The following is a 17153-nucleotide window of genomic DNA, read 5'->3' on the forward strand; positions in this document are numbered from 1 at the left end:
GCCTCAGGAGGATGTTGGGGCACGTCCAGATGAATCTCATGAGAGGGGTGGCTCAGACTGATGTTTAGAAACACCAGCCTTTTAAAATAGCTGCGGCGTGTGAACAGTGACTGAAGCCGTTCCATTTCTTTTGGAAATTTATTTCTGCATTGAGAATCAGTACTGGATATGTGTTTCCATGTGTGTTATCATCGGTTATTACGTGGAAAAGAAGCCAAACATGCCTCACAGATCTGTTAATCATTACAGTCTGAAATTCAAAAGTCATCCTAATCTACAGAATGACGATTTGGACCGAAATTCAGAATTTCCTCCACTTGTTCATCACAAATGTCAAGCAACAGGAACAAGATTGGGCCGAGGCAGTCGGACCACTTGGCCAGGGAACCCCTTCACAAACACAACATTTGGCCTTTTGGTGTTATCAGTCGTCACACACAGATCTCCTTTTTGGTCTTTTGATTCATCACTGTTGCAAATACAGGCCAGACTGTTGTCAGGAAAAGTTCCTCTGACTTTCTCAGTGAGATATAAAATGTTAATTAGTGAGCTGTGGAGGTCCTGGTAGGCTTTTTGTTTTTACCTTCAGACAGAGCCAGGCAAGCTGTTACCCCGTGTTTCCAGCCTCAGCTAATTGGCTCCTGGCTGGAGCTTCACATTTATTGTACAAATCTGAGAGTGGTATTTATCTAAATTTCACTGAGGAAGCAAATTTCTCAACATGTTGAACTGCTGATTTAAAGCCCAGATCTTACATAGAAATGACTGTAAACCGTCAGAGTTGTTCTATAGAACATGATGCACAGAGCTGATGATACCAGGATGAAGAGAGTACACTCTGCCCAAAGCGATCATTTCACATGCAAACCTGAACCCAAGAAAGTTTGGGTGCTGTGTCTTATTTCAACGGTTTTGCGAAGTGTTCCTGAGCTCATGCAGTAACATCCTTTATCCAATCATGTGCTCACAAAGTGGTGAACCTCGCTCCATCCTCGCTTGTGTGTGTTCATACCCAATCATGATACTATCACCTGTTACCAGTGAACCTGTCTACCTGTGGATTGTTCCAAACAGGTGTTTTTGGGTCTTTAGTTGCTCCTGTCCCAACTTCTTAGAAACATGTTGCTGCATCAAATTCAGAATAAGCAGATATTTACAAAAAGCAGTGAAGCCGATGAGCTCAAACATTAAATATATCGTCTTTGTGCTGTTTTCATTTAAATATATGTCAAAAAGGGAATGTGAACAATTATTGCTGCTGCCTGTAATTTTTATCTGATCTGCTCTATCGGACGAGATGACACGTTGTGTCACACAAACACTAGTCTGTGAGTGCTTCATCCGTGAATATTAATGACATCCTTTTGTACTTCTGTGCTGAATTATGGAAATTAGCCTGTGAGGAAAAGCCTGTTTTGACAAAATAGACAAATACAGCCTGTACAGTGTAGATCCATAAACTGTTGATTAAAACAAGTGATAGAAGAGCACTAAACAGTGTTCTTTTTATTTTCAATGGGGGATTACTCTGTACGCCTGCCTTCATTTCAGTTCAGATCAAATGCAGTGCTTCAGCTTCTGCTCTGTGTACTCAAGTGGGAAAACCGCCGTATTGTTGTTTTCATGCAGCATCTCTGCTTGTACACCTTGAAAACCTTGTGAAAATAAATGCGTGCCAGCAGCATGACTGAAAGGCAGATATCTTGTGGAATTAACATTAATCTCTTCCTGCTTTCCTAGAATGTGTGCAGCACTCTGTGGTGCACCGTGGGAACAACCTGCCACTCAAAGCTGGACGGGGCCGTGGACGGGACCAGTTGTGGTGAAGACAAGGTGAGTTTTCCATTTCGTGAGCATGACAGATGTGAGAATGAGGATTGTGATGAGAATGCTGATTTTGTTGTTGCAACCGTCAGTGTTTGATAGCTAAAGGGAAAGAGGAGGCTCATGGGAGTTTTTTCTGTTTACAGTTTTCATCTTAAAGGTCCTTCAATGCTTCCTTTCTAACCTCCTTTCGTGTAACATACACTGGACCATCCTGCATGAAAGGACTCTCTGAGCACAGCCTAAGTCCTCGTGAATCCTCCCTCACATCTTTCCTTGACCTTAAGACGTTTTCCATCAAGGACAAGGAAAAGTGTTTACAACAAAACATAGGATGTGATTGTTTTGACCAATCGACTGCACCCCTGACTTTAGTTACCCGGCAGATATGTTTGTTTCAGACTGCTGTGTGAGCACGTCGCTCAGTTCAAAAGTGTGAAGAAAGGACCAGAATAATTCAGTCATCACCCCAAACAGAAGCTTCCGACCACGGCAAAATAATACGAAATACAGGCAGAGCTTAAATACACCACCACACACTTCTACTGGCTCACAAGTGATGATTGAGAGGGAGACTTTTGCATGAGTCTATACATTGATTTTTAGGCAAATCCTGCATAGTGTGCTTTTAATAATAATGCTTGAAAGGTTTAGTCTGTTATCTGTTAGATTTGTGGGTTTCCTCTAGGAAATTGTTCAGCAGAAGATGTACAATAAGTCCCCCGTATCCTGACCAGATGCACCTCTTCTCAGATATTTTCAGTAATTTAGTAAATGATTGAAAGCAAAAGTCACATCCATTAAATAGTTAGTAGTTCGTTCGTTTCCCTGAAAGTTTATAATTTTTTTATTATCTTAGCAGAGGTGGACTTCCACTGTGACACTGCAGGAAACGGTGGTTTTAAGACTTACTGAGCTAATGTGCAGCATAAAAACCATCTACAGTTCAAATAACAGGAAGTAAAACCATGAAATGGGTCTTCTAAACTGCCATGAAAAGCACAAAGAAAAAATATGTAGTGTATCAGGACACACAGACTGCAAACTGTTCTGTCTGTGTCTCACATATGTTCCACCCTTAAAGCGGCTGAGCCACAGTAATAGAAGACAGCTACGCTCATTTCCTGTCAAGTAGAAAAACAAGACGAAGCTTACAGTGTTCATTTATTTAATGATGTGAACTTTGCTGTTTTTCCCCAGTGGTGCTTCAGTGGACAGTGTGTGGCAGTCGGACATCAGCCAGAGAGCGTAAATGGCGGCTGGGCGTCGTGGAGCCAGTGGTCGGCCTGTTCGAGGACATGTGGGGCCGGAGTCCAGAGCGCCCACAGAGAGTGTGATAACCCAGTGTAAGATTTACTCCTCAGGAATACTTCAAAATGCTGACAAGTTTTCTTATTTCTAACCTCTTGTTTTACAATTAAATTGATATTTTAACTGGGAAGAAAGAGGCTTACTTATGAGCGAGTAAAATCAGAGTACACATAGTGTGGCCAACCCTGAGTATGAATTTTACCCTCTCTGAGCATATTAACAGTTATTAATTAAGATTTAATTAAGACTGTCAGGTAAGTCAAGACAACAAAATCTTCTCAAATGTAAAATGGATTTAAGCAATTACATTTACTTTTGCCACTTAAAGAATCAATAGTGTTACCGTGATTTGGGAATGATTAGCTCAGCCTTAACTGTGTCAGTGTCAGAGTTTCTGCTGGTGTCTGTGTACGTGTCCTGAAACATTTTAATGTCCCAAACAATTGGGAGAAGTCAAATATTATTTGTGTTTGTGGATGCTGTTTTCCCATGTTTCTGTGTTCAAGTGACTAATGGAGGCAACAAACTAAACGGGCTGCAGCGTAATGCCTCTGGGCATTTGTACACCGTCAATGTTCGTCCACTGAAAGTGTTTGTTTTTGCTACTGACTGGCTCAGATTGTTTTTCTACGTGTCTGACAACATTATGGAAAGCTTCCCTGCAGAGACCTTTTTGTTAAAGAGTAATATCCTCCTCGTTTCAGCAGAAACAACTGTTACATCACCACCGCCAAAGCACCAGACTCCATTTACAGAAACAGTGATTTTATCAACAGAAAGAAAATAAAACTCACCAAAACCTTCTTGGTTTGTCTTTCCACTGTTCCAGCAATCATCACCAACTCTGGTTTGGTCAAAATAGATTTTTAATTCATCAAATGAGGAGAGGAACAAGAGAGAGAGAGCAGAGAGACGGCCAGGAAATGAGCGTGTAGAGCCAGAACATTTTCACATCTAAGTTTTGAACATAAAAGTCAGCGTGCAGCACTGACATAACGTCTCTGAATATCCCTCAGTCCTAAGTACAGAGGGAAGTACTGTCTGGGAGAGCGACGGAGGTACAAGATCTGTAACATCACACCATGTCCTCATGACCTGCCCACCTTCAGAGACTTGCAGTGCAGTCACTTCAACACCATGCCGTACAAGGGCAACTTCTACAAGTGGGAAGCAGTCATCAGCAGAGGTGAGCAGGTTGCATTGATTCAAGCTGTATTTAGGCAAACTCGGCACGAGTCCTCTTTGGGTTTCGGTGTTCGTCGCTCTCACGATGTGTGTTTCCCTCTTTCAGTGAGCCCTTGTGAGCTGCACTGCCGTCCACTCAATGAACATTTTTCTGAAAAGATGCGGGATGCCGTCGCCGACGGGACGCCGTGCTACGAGGGGAACAAAAGCAGAGAGATGTGCATCAATGGCATCTGTAAGGTATCAAAACTGCTCCTACTCTTCAACACTTCTTCTCATAAATAATCAGTATGTTTCGTCGCCTCGTCTTCAGTTCTTCGTCTGCTTCAAAACAAGATTGATTATTCTGCCTTGTATTTCTGTTGCGCTGCATCGCTGCTTTGTTTGTCATGCAGTACGTTTAGTGCACCCTCACCTTGTTTTCTCTGCAGGTGAGTCTTGTACTGTTGACATTCTGCATGAAGATGAGCTTGTTGATAGGACGCTGCGCTGGCTGTTATCTCTCCGCTCTTGCCTATCACCGGGGCCAAAATGCCAGTCACTGATACAGACTCTGTTTGGATGCTGAGTGGACTGCAGTCTCACACTTTGGGCTCTGATTTCATGACATTTTGTGACATTTTTGTTTTGAAGGGTCGCTGTAACATGAAAGGCCAAATCAGGACTGTTTGCTTTTCTTATGAATTGAACACAGCTGACGTGGAATCAAGGAGTTCGACTTTTTCTGTGTCTCTCAGTTGAAAATGGTTGCCTTTGTCCTGCCAATTACTTTGAGTGGCATTTATGTGGAAAGTAACTTTTTACATTTTCTCAATTACTTTACTGAAGTACATTTTGGGTTACTTGTATTTTACTTGTGTTTTCCCATTTTCTGCTACTTTATACTTCTACTCTGCTACATTTCAGATGCCGATATTGTACTTTTTACTCCACTACGTTTATTTGATACCAGTTACTTTGTAGATTCATATTGATAATCCAGAATATAATCTACAAATACATATGATATGTTATTAAATCTTAAGATAAGATAAGGAAAATTCACAAGCTACTCAGCAGCACATAGAACAACTGAACAGAACCTCGTCTATACATATAAATACATCAATAATCATCATCCAATAATGTGAAATCAATTATTCTGCACAGTGAATACTTTAAATTTTGGTCCTTTAAGTATATTTTGAAGCTCATTTACTAAAGTAAAATTCTGAATGCAGGACTCCTACTGCTAAAGGAGTATCTCTACACTGAGGTATTTGCTACTTGACTTGAATAACAGATGTGAGTACTTTTCCACCGCTGCCTTTTTGTTTATTTGGATTACACATTGTGCCTTTAACTACACCATTTGGGAGCCGCGGCACCGTTTGTGATGTGACAGCAGTAACAAAGTAGCACAGAGGAACGTTAAGGTTGAAGGGATTTTCACGTGCATCACCTGCATCGGAGGCTCAGTGAGGTAGGGCGGTGCTCTGTGCTGTGTTTGTATGCATGAACACACCCTGTTCAGAGGCTGATCCCGTTCTAATGTGGGTGATAGATTTGGCTTGAAGAGGGACACGATAATGGCTGTGAGCGCGGAGTTTATTGTGCTGCATGTGTGTTTCAGGCCGTAGGCTGCGATTATGTGATCGAGTCCAGCGCTGTGGAGGATCGCTGTGGGGTTTGTCATGGTAACGGCTCCACCTGCACAACTGTGAGGAGAACGTTTGAGGAGAGTGAAGGACTCGGTATGTTCCTCACTAATGACATGCCACAGCAGGAAAACATCTGTTAACATGACTACAAAGACATTGGCAAACATGGATGGCGATTAAGACCTCCCTGCCTCATCCCTGTTTATCTGCATATCAGGATACCTTGTGCTTTACTTACATAAAACCTAATGTCCTTCAGGCTATGTAGACATTGGACTGATCCCAGAGGGAGCCTGGGACATCCGCATTGAGGAGATGGCTGAAGCTGGGAATTTCTTGGCGCTACGGAGTGACAACCCCGGCAAGTATTTCCTGAACGGCGGCTGGACGATCCAGTGGAATGGAGAGTACAAGGCAGCTGGGACAGTATTCACCTATGAGAGGACGGGACACCTGGAGAACCTGACGTCTCCTGGGCCCACCATGGAACCACTGTGGATTCAGGTAGGATGAACGTCTGAACTTGAGTGTATATTGTCCCTTTGTGATAGAAATCAATTCAGAAACTGCCTGTAGAAGGAAGTCATGGTGAATATCTGCAAGCACATGAGGTGGCCACACAGAGCGGAGTATTCAGGAAAGTAGCAACAAACCATCAAAACCTTGAGCAGTTTGTTGTAAAATAAGCTGCTCTAATGGAGGAAATCACATATATTCAAAATGCAAATTGCGAGTGTTTCTTTTTTGTTTGCCTTGATCAAATAAGCACACAGGAAGAACTTTTCCAGGAATGCAGAACTGCTTTAGGATGTTAACTTAAATTAGAGGGAGACACAAAACAAGCAGCTTCCCACTAAAGCAGTAAAACACATCATCCCCACTCTGGAGACTCTACCTTTCCACCTCTGCATGTCCCACCTTCACAGCAACCCTTTAAGAACCACATGACTTTGTGTTATTGTGCTGTTGCATGTACATAAACAGGCTGTCTCACATGAGTCTGTGTTTTCTGTATGTATTCCAGAATTTGTTAGATATCGTCTTGTGTGTCACAGCTTCTCTTTCAGGAGACCAATCCAGGAGTGCGGTACGAGTACACAATCAGTCGAAACGTCTCAGAGGACAACGACGTCCCATCGTCAGTTTTTTTCTGGAAATATGGCTCCTGGACTGAGTGCAGTGTTAGCTGCGGCACAGGTAAGAGAAACAGCTTCAGGCTCTGCTGTAGATGGGCGATGCGGCGTTTGCTCTTTCGGTGAAAAGTGTTTGACGTTGCATTGAAAGTAAACACCTGAAGACAAGCTGTGATCTCAGCGCTGCATCCTGTCAGGAAGTGAAATGTGTTATTGAAATCTCGTTATGATGCTGTCACACTTTCCCCAATTAGAAACGTCGACCTTTCTAATACAAAAACAGTGTGATGGCGCTTGACAGTAGAAAGAGAAGACATAAATTACAGCTGACCTGAGCAACAGTCGCTGGCCGTTTAACCCCTCTTGACTGCTGTTTGTAAAAATTCTCCTCAACATACGCCAGAATTATATTCTGTAGAGTCTTTGTCAAACTTATGAGAGGAATTTTTAAGTTGATCTAAACTGAGTAATCAGTGTAAACATGAATTAAACAGCTGAATGTTTTATCAGGTGTCCACAGAAGTCTGTCCTTTGCAGCACATGCAGCAGAATGTGAAGTTCAGCCATCAGACGTTTCTGGTTGTTATTTACACAGACTTGCGACCTTTTGTTAAAGAACCAGAGATTTTATAATGCAGCTGCTCATTCAGTGAGTCAAAGTACAGAACAAACACTACTGAGCAGGAAGAAGGACGCATCAGTAATTAAGTATTAGCTTCACAAGCCAGACAGACGTTGTTTACACTGTCTACAAATCTGCATTGAGCTATTTATCAAGTCGACAGTCCTCCAGGAGTCCTTCAGTGTGTGCTTTGTTCTCTCTCCTTTAGATTATGTCAGCACTTCCAGTTTCATCCACTGGACTGGAGTGGTGGAGGTTGACTTTGTTGGTCTTTTTGCTTGATTAGCTGCAGACATAAATGTAGCTGCACTTTATTTAGTCTAACATTTGGACGGTGGCCCTGAAAGCCATGTTTGAGCCCATTCCAAGTAAAAACTGCTCTGCTCTGTTTCTTCAAAATGAGAAATGCCAACTCTCCATCCTCCATCTTTAGCACGTTTTTCCTCCACTTCTCTGCTCGCACATTAGCATTGCAAACAGTTTTGATCTGTCGCCCTCTGTATTCACTCAGTAGTCAAAATGCAATTCTTTCTTAGCACCGAGGTTAAGACATCTCTGTGTGTGCTGGTGGGAACTGCTGTGGGCTGCCTAGTCTTGGTTGGTTTCAAAAACTGAAAAGCATGTTCTGAACTTTGCAGCCCGGGGGGTTGGAATGCCAATTTGGAGGTGAAGCGCATTACTTAAAATGCCCTGAGAGTAGCATATTTAGTTTTCACCGCAGAGTTGTTTGTAATAAGGGAGCGGTGCAGCACTGACAGCTTGAGAAGCCTTGAATAGACATGCCTTTTTGTCCAAACTCCTGTGAATACGGCCTGTTTGAAGAGTGCAACTGTAGCACAATATGTATTTTAACCTTTAGTATCCATCTTTGCTGTTACTGTAGAGAAAATAGCTTAGCCCATCTGTTCCTGAAGTGGTGTGAGATTTATTTCATTATTTTATTTTTCAGTCCTGTTACGGCAAGCAAAGTCACAAAATTGTCAGTAAAATCTCACCCACTTTCCAACATATTACTTCAGCATGTGAGGGAAAAAAAACAGAAACAGGATTTTAGTCACATTCAAAACGCATTAGATAAAAAATGTACGGATGGGGTGGAAATAACCTCAGGAGGGCCAGTGTAATGATGGCGAGAGGTTTCACAGGAGGAGATAAATCTGTCAGAGCTTTAGGAGAGAAGTCCTTTTATGGACTGCTTTGTGTAATGCTGCCTGAAACCTGCATGTTTGACACTTCTCAATGGGAAAGATACAGAAATGTCTTTCTGCTCAGCTGGTTTTATTGTAATTTTGACACGTCGCTGATGCAGAGAGGAAGGACATTGATTTGTGTTGCATATGAAGTATAATGAAACGTTATGAAGGTTTGTAGATCTTAAAGCCGTCAACATGTGGTGTGAATTAATAATGTGTGCATTAAAAACATTCATGTGGTCTCATATGTGTTTCAGTGTGTGATGGTGGATCCTGGATTTCTAACATACAAATATGCTGTTCTGTATTCAGTAATGTCACACTAGTGGTCTTCAAGGTGCCCTGCAGGCACGAGTCTATTATTATTATTATAATAAGATGCAGCTGGGAGCCATGTATGTGTTTGTGTGTACGTGTGTGTGTGCTGAGTGACAACAGCTTTTCTCTCTGCTCTCGCTGGTATTCCAGGTGTTCAGAGGCAGATTGTTCACTGCGTGGAAAAGACAACTGGGATAGTGGAGGAGCACTTCTGTGACCCCGTAACCCGACCTGACGATAACCAAACCAGTTGTAACAAGGATCCGTGTCCAGCCATGTGAGTTTCCCTCCCGGACATCGTTTACAAAATGACACCAGCAGTATTCACAGACGCACACTCAGAGATAAAGAGACATGTTGGTCACTGCTCCTTGTAGTGTGCATGGAAAGCTACCAAACCTCAAGTTACAGCTGCTGGTGTCACAGGTTCAGTGTTCGGAGTAATGACAATGGATATAACATAAATGTACCGTATCACAGTGAGTAAAATGCTAATCTGTGCAGGGATCCAACAGAAGCATGTCGTGAAAGGACAGTCACAGATTGCTCTGAGATTATAAGCAGGACTAGTTTGTGTGAGGAAACATGAAATAGCTGCTGAAACATTGCTCTCAAAACCTCCCTGAATCGTGTCGATGCAGGTGCTATTTTCTCACCTGCTGCTGATTGAGCATTACTGGGAGCATTTTGTGTGGAACTTTAAGGAGGAGCTCTCGAGGACAAGAGGGACCTTTTGGAGAATAAAATTTGCTTTCTGCTGTAAAAATCCTCATTTTCACCACCACTGCTTGATTGTTTCGAAGTCTCCCAGAATTGAAGACAAATTATAGTTATTTTGAAAGCACCCTCCTCATATCAGACGTCACCTCACAATCACCGCTCTTCAGGCACTTTTTCTCCAGCACAATTTATTGCAGCTTGTCGACGTGTGATGAAATAGCTAAATTTCCTCTCAAAGTAGCACTTTTTGGCAAATGGCTCAGCATCGGGTCCAGTGCTACAGATGCTCATTGTCCACTTACACAATGTCCCCGGCTGCAATCCACTTCTGGCGCAATGTCAGCTGGCATCGGCTCCAGCCCCCGACGACCCTGCATAGGTTATAGATGATGGATGGATGGATGGATTTTGCAGTACAGCAAGGCTCTCACAAGAACTCAAAGAAGCAATACATGCACAGGTTGCTTTGTGCATGTGGCAAGAGATCAGCAGCAGCAATGTTGTGTTTTCATTGGAAGATCAGATGCATTCCTGCTGGTGGACGTCAGTAATTGCATGTGTAACTGTGAAAGGGCATTTTAAAGTTAGTTTGCTAATTTTCTGTGTCGTGGCTAATGAATAGTCACAGTTTAAACACATCAACAGTATACACAAAGCAAACTTTTAACAAAAGGTCTCAGTCTTTTCTACTCTGCCTTTATCACCCTCTTACAAAGTAAACATAGTAATAATAACGGTCGTTCAATTGCGTTTCGACTTTTGCTTGTTATAATATAATCCATCCCTGGGTGAGTCAGAGGCTGAGAGTTTTGACAGACAGAAATATCACTATTTTAACATTGCTAGTACATTTTATCGTTTTACATTGAGACCCCAAAGACACAATATGGACAATATGTGCTGGCGAACAATAAAATCCTACTCTCTGAACCGCTCTAGTTGTCATCTAAATATGTATATATGAGTCATTTGCATCCTCACAGCGGTAGAATATTGTTATTTTCCATCTCAAGTGGACCATTAAATTGCAAACATTTGCATCCTCTGTGCCTGTGTGCAGATGGTGGGTCGGAGAGTGGGAGAAATGCTCAGCGAGCTGTGGGAGCTCAGGCCAGACTAAAAGGACGGTGCTCTGCATCCAGGCAGTAAGTGCTGAGGAGCAGAAAGCCCTGCAGCCCAGCGAATGTGAACACATGCCCAGACCTGAGTCACTATCCTCCTGCAACACACACATCCCCTGCCCCGCTGACTGGACCACCGGCACCTGGTCAAAGGTGAGTCTGCCTCGGAATGCAATCTGCAAATTGTTGCGGCAGAAACTCTCACAGCTCCTGTCACATTTTCTGAAAAGGTCTTTTTGTGAAAGATGGTGTTCGATTATGTAACTGTGCAGAAAGTAATTCACGCTCTGTCTCCTTCAGGCTGGCAGCGTGTGTCACATCTCAGTTATTTTCAAAAGACAAAATCAAGTGATTCAGATTTTTTGAAGTGGGGCTGTATGAGGTACTTATCCATAATCAGGGTATTATTTACAGTAGATGGCGGTTGGCATGCTTCCAGTTTAGAGAAGCAGACAGGAGAACCACCGTGGACGCCCTGCAGTGTTCTGCTGTGGATGGGGGCAGCAGCAAAAAAGGCCCACCCAAAGTCAATATCACTTTAATTGTATGGTGTATTTTGTATATTTTATATTTGTATTTTGAGTATTTTCAAGGGTTGACTTTGCTCCCAGGGAACCCTTTCTGACAGGGAGCTCAAGTAGTTATAACACTTTCTTCAAAGCCACCAGACCCCTTTGATAAAAACAGAGGTCATTATACCTGCTTAACATCAGCATGTTAGCATGTTCACTGATGCTTCAGTCCTGGTGCCTTTGGCTGTGACTCTGAGGAGTCTCAGATTCCCGGAGATGATCAGACATTTATACCTTATTGTTAAACCCTCAGATTTAAAGGACATTTTAAAAGTATGTTTGGCCTCCTCGTGATCTTTTGTCGTTTCTTCTGTGCAGTGTTCACTGACTTGCGGAAGTGGAGTGCGTCGCCGTAATGTAACCTGCTCAAGAAACACAGGTGTTGACTGTGACCCCCAGAGGAAGCCCCTTGGCATCACCACCTGCTACATCCAGGACTGTCCACAAGTGGTGGAGAACTTTGGAATTGACTGGTCTGGAAGTGGCTGGTCGAGCAAAGAAGTGCTCAATGAAATTAACTCCATAGTTTTTTCCGAAGTCAAACCTCCTCCCAAATACAGCACCACCCGAGCCCAGCCAAGAAATCACAACGACATTGTCGAGGGAGATTTTCACTACCACAATAACATTGAAGATATCGATCGTCCTGCGGAAAACAGCGTTCAAGTCGATGATTTTTACTACGACTATAACTTCATCAACTTCCATGAAGACCTGTCGGATGATTTTGCGAGCGACGGGAAAGATTCAGGGGACGGATTCAGCACCCCGCAGGAGGCCAAGCCGACCGGCGGCGTGACAGAAAACACACACATGGAAACTACAAGAGCTCCAGCAACCAGTTCAACAGTAACTGCCTACACTTTGGAAACTGAGGAGCCAGCAAACACAAATCTAGACAACATGAAGGAAAATGGAAATGCAGCAAGACAGGACCCTGTGCAAACCAGTTCTGAAAATATGGATGACTTGCTTTCTGAGGATTATCTTCTGCCTGTGTCTACCACTCACTCACCACCACTGTCTACTACTCAGCGCTCACAAACACTAAAAGAGAGACATGACAAAACCATTAGCACAGTGCATAGTCTAGTTTTCACGACAAAGCAGCCTACACAGGATGTGAAATACTGGGAGGAGGCTGAAAATAACCATGAGAGTTTCACTGAGGAGGACAATGTCACTGAGAATGTCACTGCGACTCCAAAACATCCTGATCCCGGATATCAAACCACTATTAATACTGTTGTCGCTACAACAGCGAGTGCTCAGGAGACGCAGGAACATGGTGACTATGAGTATAGTTACGATGAAAAAAGTACAATAGTTCTGGATATCTCAGCAAACACAGATGATGATGAGAGTCCAGAGCCCATGCCAGAAACTATGATTCAGGTTCAGACCGAAGTCCAGCTGGACGAGAGTGCTTCAGAAATACCTCAAATAACAAATCCATCAACGTTATTCCCACCTGACTTCACATTGGAGGAGGCTGACTTTGATACAGGAGATGCCACTAGTCAGTATTCATGGGATACTGACCTCGACCTCAGTACAACCTCATTCCCTGCTTCTGAGAAATCCACTCCTCTTCCTGTTCCCTTCCTGCTAATCTCAGGTAACCAACAGGCCTCTGATGACTCTGCATCGTTAACTGGAACAGAAATCATACCTCCTACAAGCCTGGGAGGAACCACGCAGCCTTCTCCAGCTGACTTCCTGCCAGCTACAGTGAAACAGATCCCGACCGAACCCACCTTCGATGAAAGAACTGGAACAGGCTCCACATCCCGAGCTCCATCGTTTGATGCAGCTGATTTTGACTACAATGAAATAGTCGTTCCGATGGTGAGGAGCAGCAGTAACAGAGATCCTGGGTCATCGTACCAACTTCCAACAAAGACAGCAGCTGCTCCTCGACGTAGCGCAACACCAGCACAGCATGTGGAACCACCAACACCTGCTGCACCCACTTTGCCAACCGATCCACTCTTTCCAGTACCAACACCTGCCCAAACTTCAGCCTCCACACCAACCGCCACCGCTGCCTACTGGGTCACCAGCAACTGGAGCTCTGTAAGTCTGCATCAGTCCACATATTCTGGAGTTGTATTTCTATTGTAGGATCAAGCACAAGTGTGTCTCATTATTTATGTTTTTGCCTGCCTTTACTCTGCAGACACAGTGTCTAGCTTTGGTCCCTGCACGTATTTAACTGAATTCTTTCTAAGGCATCATTTGACCAAAAGAATGTCAACCTTCATAACGCACATAACACATTGAACAAGCAGTTGTTTCTATTCTAACCCCTGCTGTGTTGTACACAAGATTCAAGTAATTTGCATGACCAAAATATGCACAGAATGCTTTGGATTTCTCATGCATGCTGGAACTAGTTCTGCATCCATTCCTCAAGTTACGAATTGTTAGTAGTATTCTCATGTGATACAACATCTGTGGGCAGTGCTCCACCAGCTGTGGCCTGGGTGCCATCTGGAGGACTTTAGCTTGCAGTACTGGCTCAGACTCTGACTGTGATCTGGCCAAGAGGCCTGCGCCAGCCCAGCGTTGTTACCTGCGGCCCTGCTCCACATGGAAGGTTGAGGAATGGAGTAAGGTGAGGCTGGATGTTACATTATACTACTAAAATGAATGTATGATATGGTCATCGATTTAACGTTGGTTTTAATAGATTATTTCCCTGAATGATCGCTGGATTTTGTGTTATGCACTGCAGAAGGTATCTTATTAAGTCCTGTCATCATATGGATTTTTGATTCATTTGCTAGCAGTGTAGCTGTAGGGATAGCAGTGTCAGTCTGTTCACCACTTTGGTCCAGAAATGATCAAATGTTAAACTTGACACAGACATTCATGATCCACAGAGGATGAATTTTAATGACTTTGGTGACCCCTTGACGTTGAGTATAGAACAACTAAAAGAAATATCGTCATGAAATTTGGTGCAGACATTCATGTTTCCCTCAGGATAAACTGACATTGACAGTCCTTTCACTTTTACTCTAGCGCCACCCTGAGGTCAACATTTCTCTTTGGTTTAAGACCACATATCTGTGAAAATAATGACATCAGCCTCAACTGTCCTTTATGTTTAAGATAAAACTTTATTGATCCTGCGCCGGGGGAAATTAAGTTAGCGTTAATGAGCAATTTTCAGCATGTTAATTAGGTTAAGGATAAGATTTTGCTCAAAGTACTTCTGTGACTACTGCACATAGGGCTTCATAGAGACGCTAGAGTAGCTGTAGCCACTTGGTGAATATTCAAAATAAACACTGATTCGATATTTGTGTGAAGCTGAAAAGTATGAGCCCCGAATAAGATATGAATTAACTGTCCTGGATAAGTTAGTTGTTTAGAGAGATGAGCGTAAAAGTTGCCCTGAAAGGATTTTCTTATTAGAATTATGTGCAGTTATTACTCCATGAAGATTTTAGGTGATCCATATGTAACCAACTGGAACTCTTGTTTGTTCATGAGGACATTTTGCTGCACATCTGTCACTTCAGCTGAGTTCACACAGCAAAACCAGCTGCCTTAGAATCAACACTACTGGATGAAAACAGTAGCTCGTGCTGCAATCATGCCATGTCTTTTCCCAGTGCTCTAAGAATTGTGACGGCGGCGTTCAATCACGAGAGGTCCAGTGTTTTGACATGCGCGACCAACGGCCCCTGCGACCTTTCCACTGCCGGGCCATGTCCTCCAGGCCACAGAGCCAAACGCCCTGTAACCTTCAGCCGTGTCTCGACTGGTACACCTCCTCCTGGGGTCAGGTGAGGAAAAAGCTAAATAATGAGAGAGTTTGGGAAAAAATGCGCTGGTGTTTTGTCTGGATTCTGAATAGGATAGAATGGAAGGAAATGTAGAATTGAAATGTGCATCTGGCAACATGCTGCATGTAAAAACCTCAGTTTTTGTCTATTTGTGTTTATTCATGAACCAATGTAGTATCAAATTGAATGGTGGCGAGAGTGTTGCATTTAAACACTGCATACATTTGTCAAAGCAAACCATCCTGTGCATTGTGTATTTTTAATAGATTTATATTCATATTTATATAGAAGTGCGAGCAATTTAGCAGCACTGCATTCACAACTGAAACGTCTTAGTTTGTACGGTTTCTTCCTATTTGTTTGTCATTGTGTGTGTGTGTGTGTGTGTGTTGGTGTGTGTGTTGTCCAGTGCTCTGAGGTTTGTGGAGGAGGTGAGCAGCAGCGTATAGTCACCTGTCCAGAGGAGGATCGATGCGACAGGGACCTTCAACCCAGCAACATCCAGTCATGTAACATTCAGGCTTGTGCTCAGTGGCTTACTGGATCTTGGGGACAGGTACACTGCAAGTACACAAAGACACACACAGACACACAACAGCTCAACAGTTGAAAACAAGACAGAATAATCCAGCATGATGTAAAATTCAAAGACCAGTTTCATGCAGACTGCAATTTCCTCTCTTTATTTAAACTGGTGGTATTATTAGCGGAAGAACAAAGAATCCTAATTACATTTAATGTAATTCTGATACAAATCAATAAATAATTTATGATGTCCATCCCACTAGTCATCCTCTAAATCTCCTCTGAATCTGTTCAGGGTCACATACAGGGGGAGACGCACAGAGACTGATCAAAGGATTTCTGAGTGACCAGAGAAATGAAGTCAAGTGTATTTGATGGATCTAGAGCAGCCACAGGATGAATGTGGGATTTACTGATTGGATCAATGTAGGAAACTGTGACATAGATAAACAACAGAAGATGAATGTTGATAGACTCCGGGTGAACGGGTTTGTGTGTCAGGCCATGCAGCCTCTCGTGTGGTCTTACTGCAACACCTTCATTATTTGCCTTTTGTGCCTAGAATTAGTATTGGCTTCTTCGATCGATTGGCAGAAAAAGAAATCCAACACGCTGTTTTTACCTTTGTCACATCGAGTTAGTGCCAGCACTGTTTTAAAAATGCACAATCAATAGTGTACTTTTTAACTGTGGGTAGCCTTTCAATCTCCCAAAATCCAAATGATCACGTATGATCCATGTGGTTTATGCACCGTCAAACATCTGCAAACAGCAGCATAATAACCCGACCCAAACTGGGAATTATGACTGTTACATGAATTTAATTTCCACCTGTCGTTGCTTGCACATGACTCCTGTCCACAAAGACGGGTCTTAATGGAATCTTTTAATCCCTGAACCACATCAGCAGTGGCAAAACACCCTTTCATCTGCGCACAGTCAATCCAGCAACATGTGCACAGCATCATTTATATTATGATCATCACTGAGCACGTGCGAACACGAGCACAGCACAATGATCACAACAGAGCTCGCTGTCAAACTGTCTTCTTGCTGCTTGAAATCTGTCCAAATATGCGTGAATATATATCCAGTGCTGCCAGATGACACAAAGTATCTCAGTCTGAGTCTCAAATCTGGCCAATTGTCAAAAAAATAGTCCTATTTTTAATTTCTATGAAGGAATTCTGCT

General features: G+C 43.0%; 1 protein-coding gene across 1 annotated transcript in view; it reads left to right on the plus strand.

The window, feature by feature from the left end:
* Positions 1–17153, plus strand: part of adamts7 (a disintegrin-like and metallopeptidase (reprolysin type) with thrombospondin type 1 motif, 7) — a 66939-nt gene that overhangs the window by 36505 nt on the left and 13281 nt on the right. Inside the window, exons 10-22 of the mRNA XM_076738413.1 lie at positions 1741–1833; positions 3025–3170; positions 4152–4321; positions 4427–4560; positions 5933–6053; positions 6220–6464; positions 7016–7157; positions 9377–9503; positions 11007–11220; positions 11958–13715; positions 14104–14256; positions 15263–15436; positions 15846–15992. Of these exons, the coding sequence (XP_076594528.1) occupies positions 1741–1833; positions 3025–3170; positions 4152–4321; positions 4427–4560; positions 5933–6053; positions 6220–6464; positions 7016–7157; positions 9377–9503; positions 11007–11220; positions 11958–13715; positions 14104–14256; positions 15263–15436; positions 15846–15992 (3624 nt within the window). The remainder of the gene's footprint in view (positions 1–1740; positions 1834–3024; positions 3171–4151; positions 4322–4426; positions 4561–5932; positions 6054–6219; positions 6465–7015; positions 7158–9376; positions 9504–11006; positions 11221–11957; positions 13716–14103; positions 14257–15262; positions 15437–15845; positions 15993–17153) is intronic.

Source organism: Chaetodon auriga, chromosome 1 (assembly GCF_051107435.1).
Source record: "Chaetodon auriga isolate fChaAug3 chromosome 1, fChaAug3.hap1, whole genome shotgun sequence".
Classification (NCBI taxonomy): Eukaryota; Metazoa; Chordata; class Actinopteri; order Chaetodontiformes; family Chaetodontidae; genus Chaetodon; species Chaetodon auriga.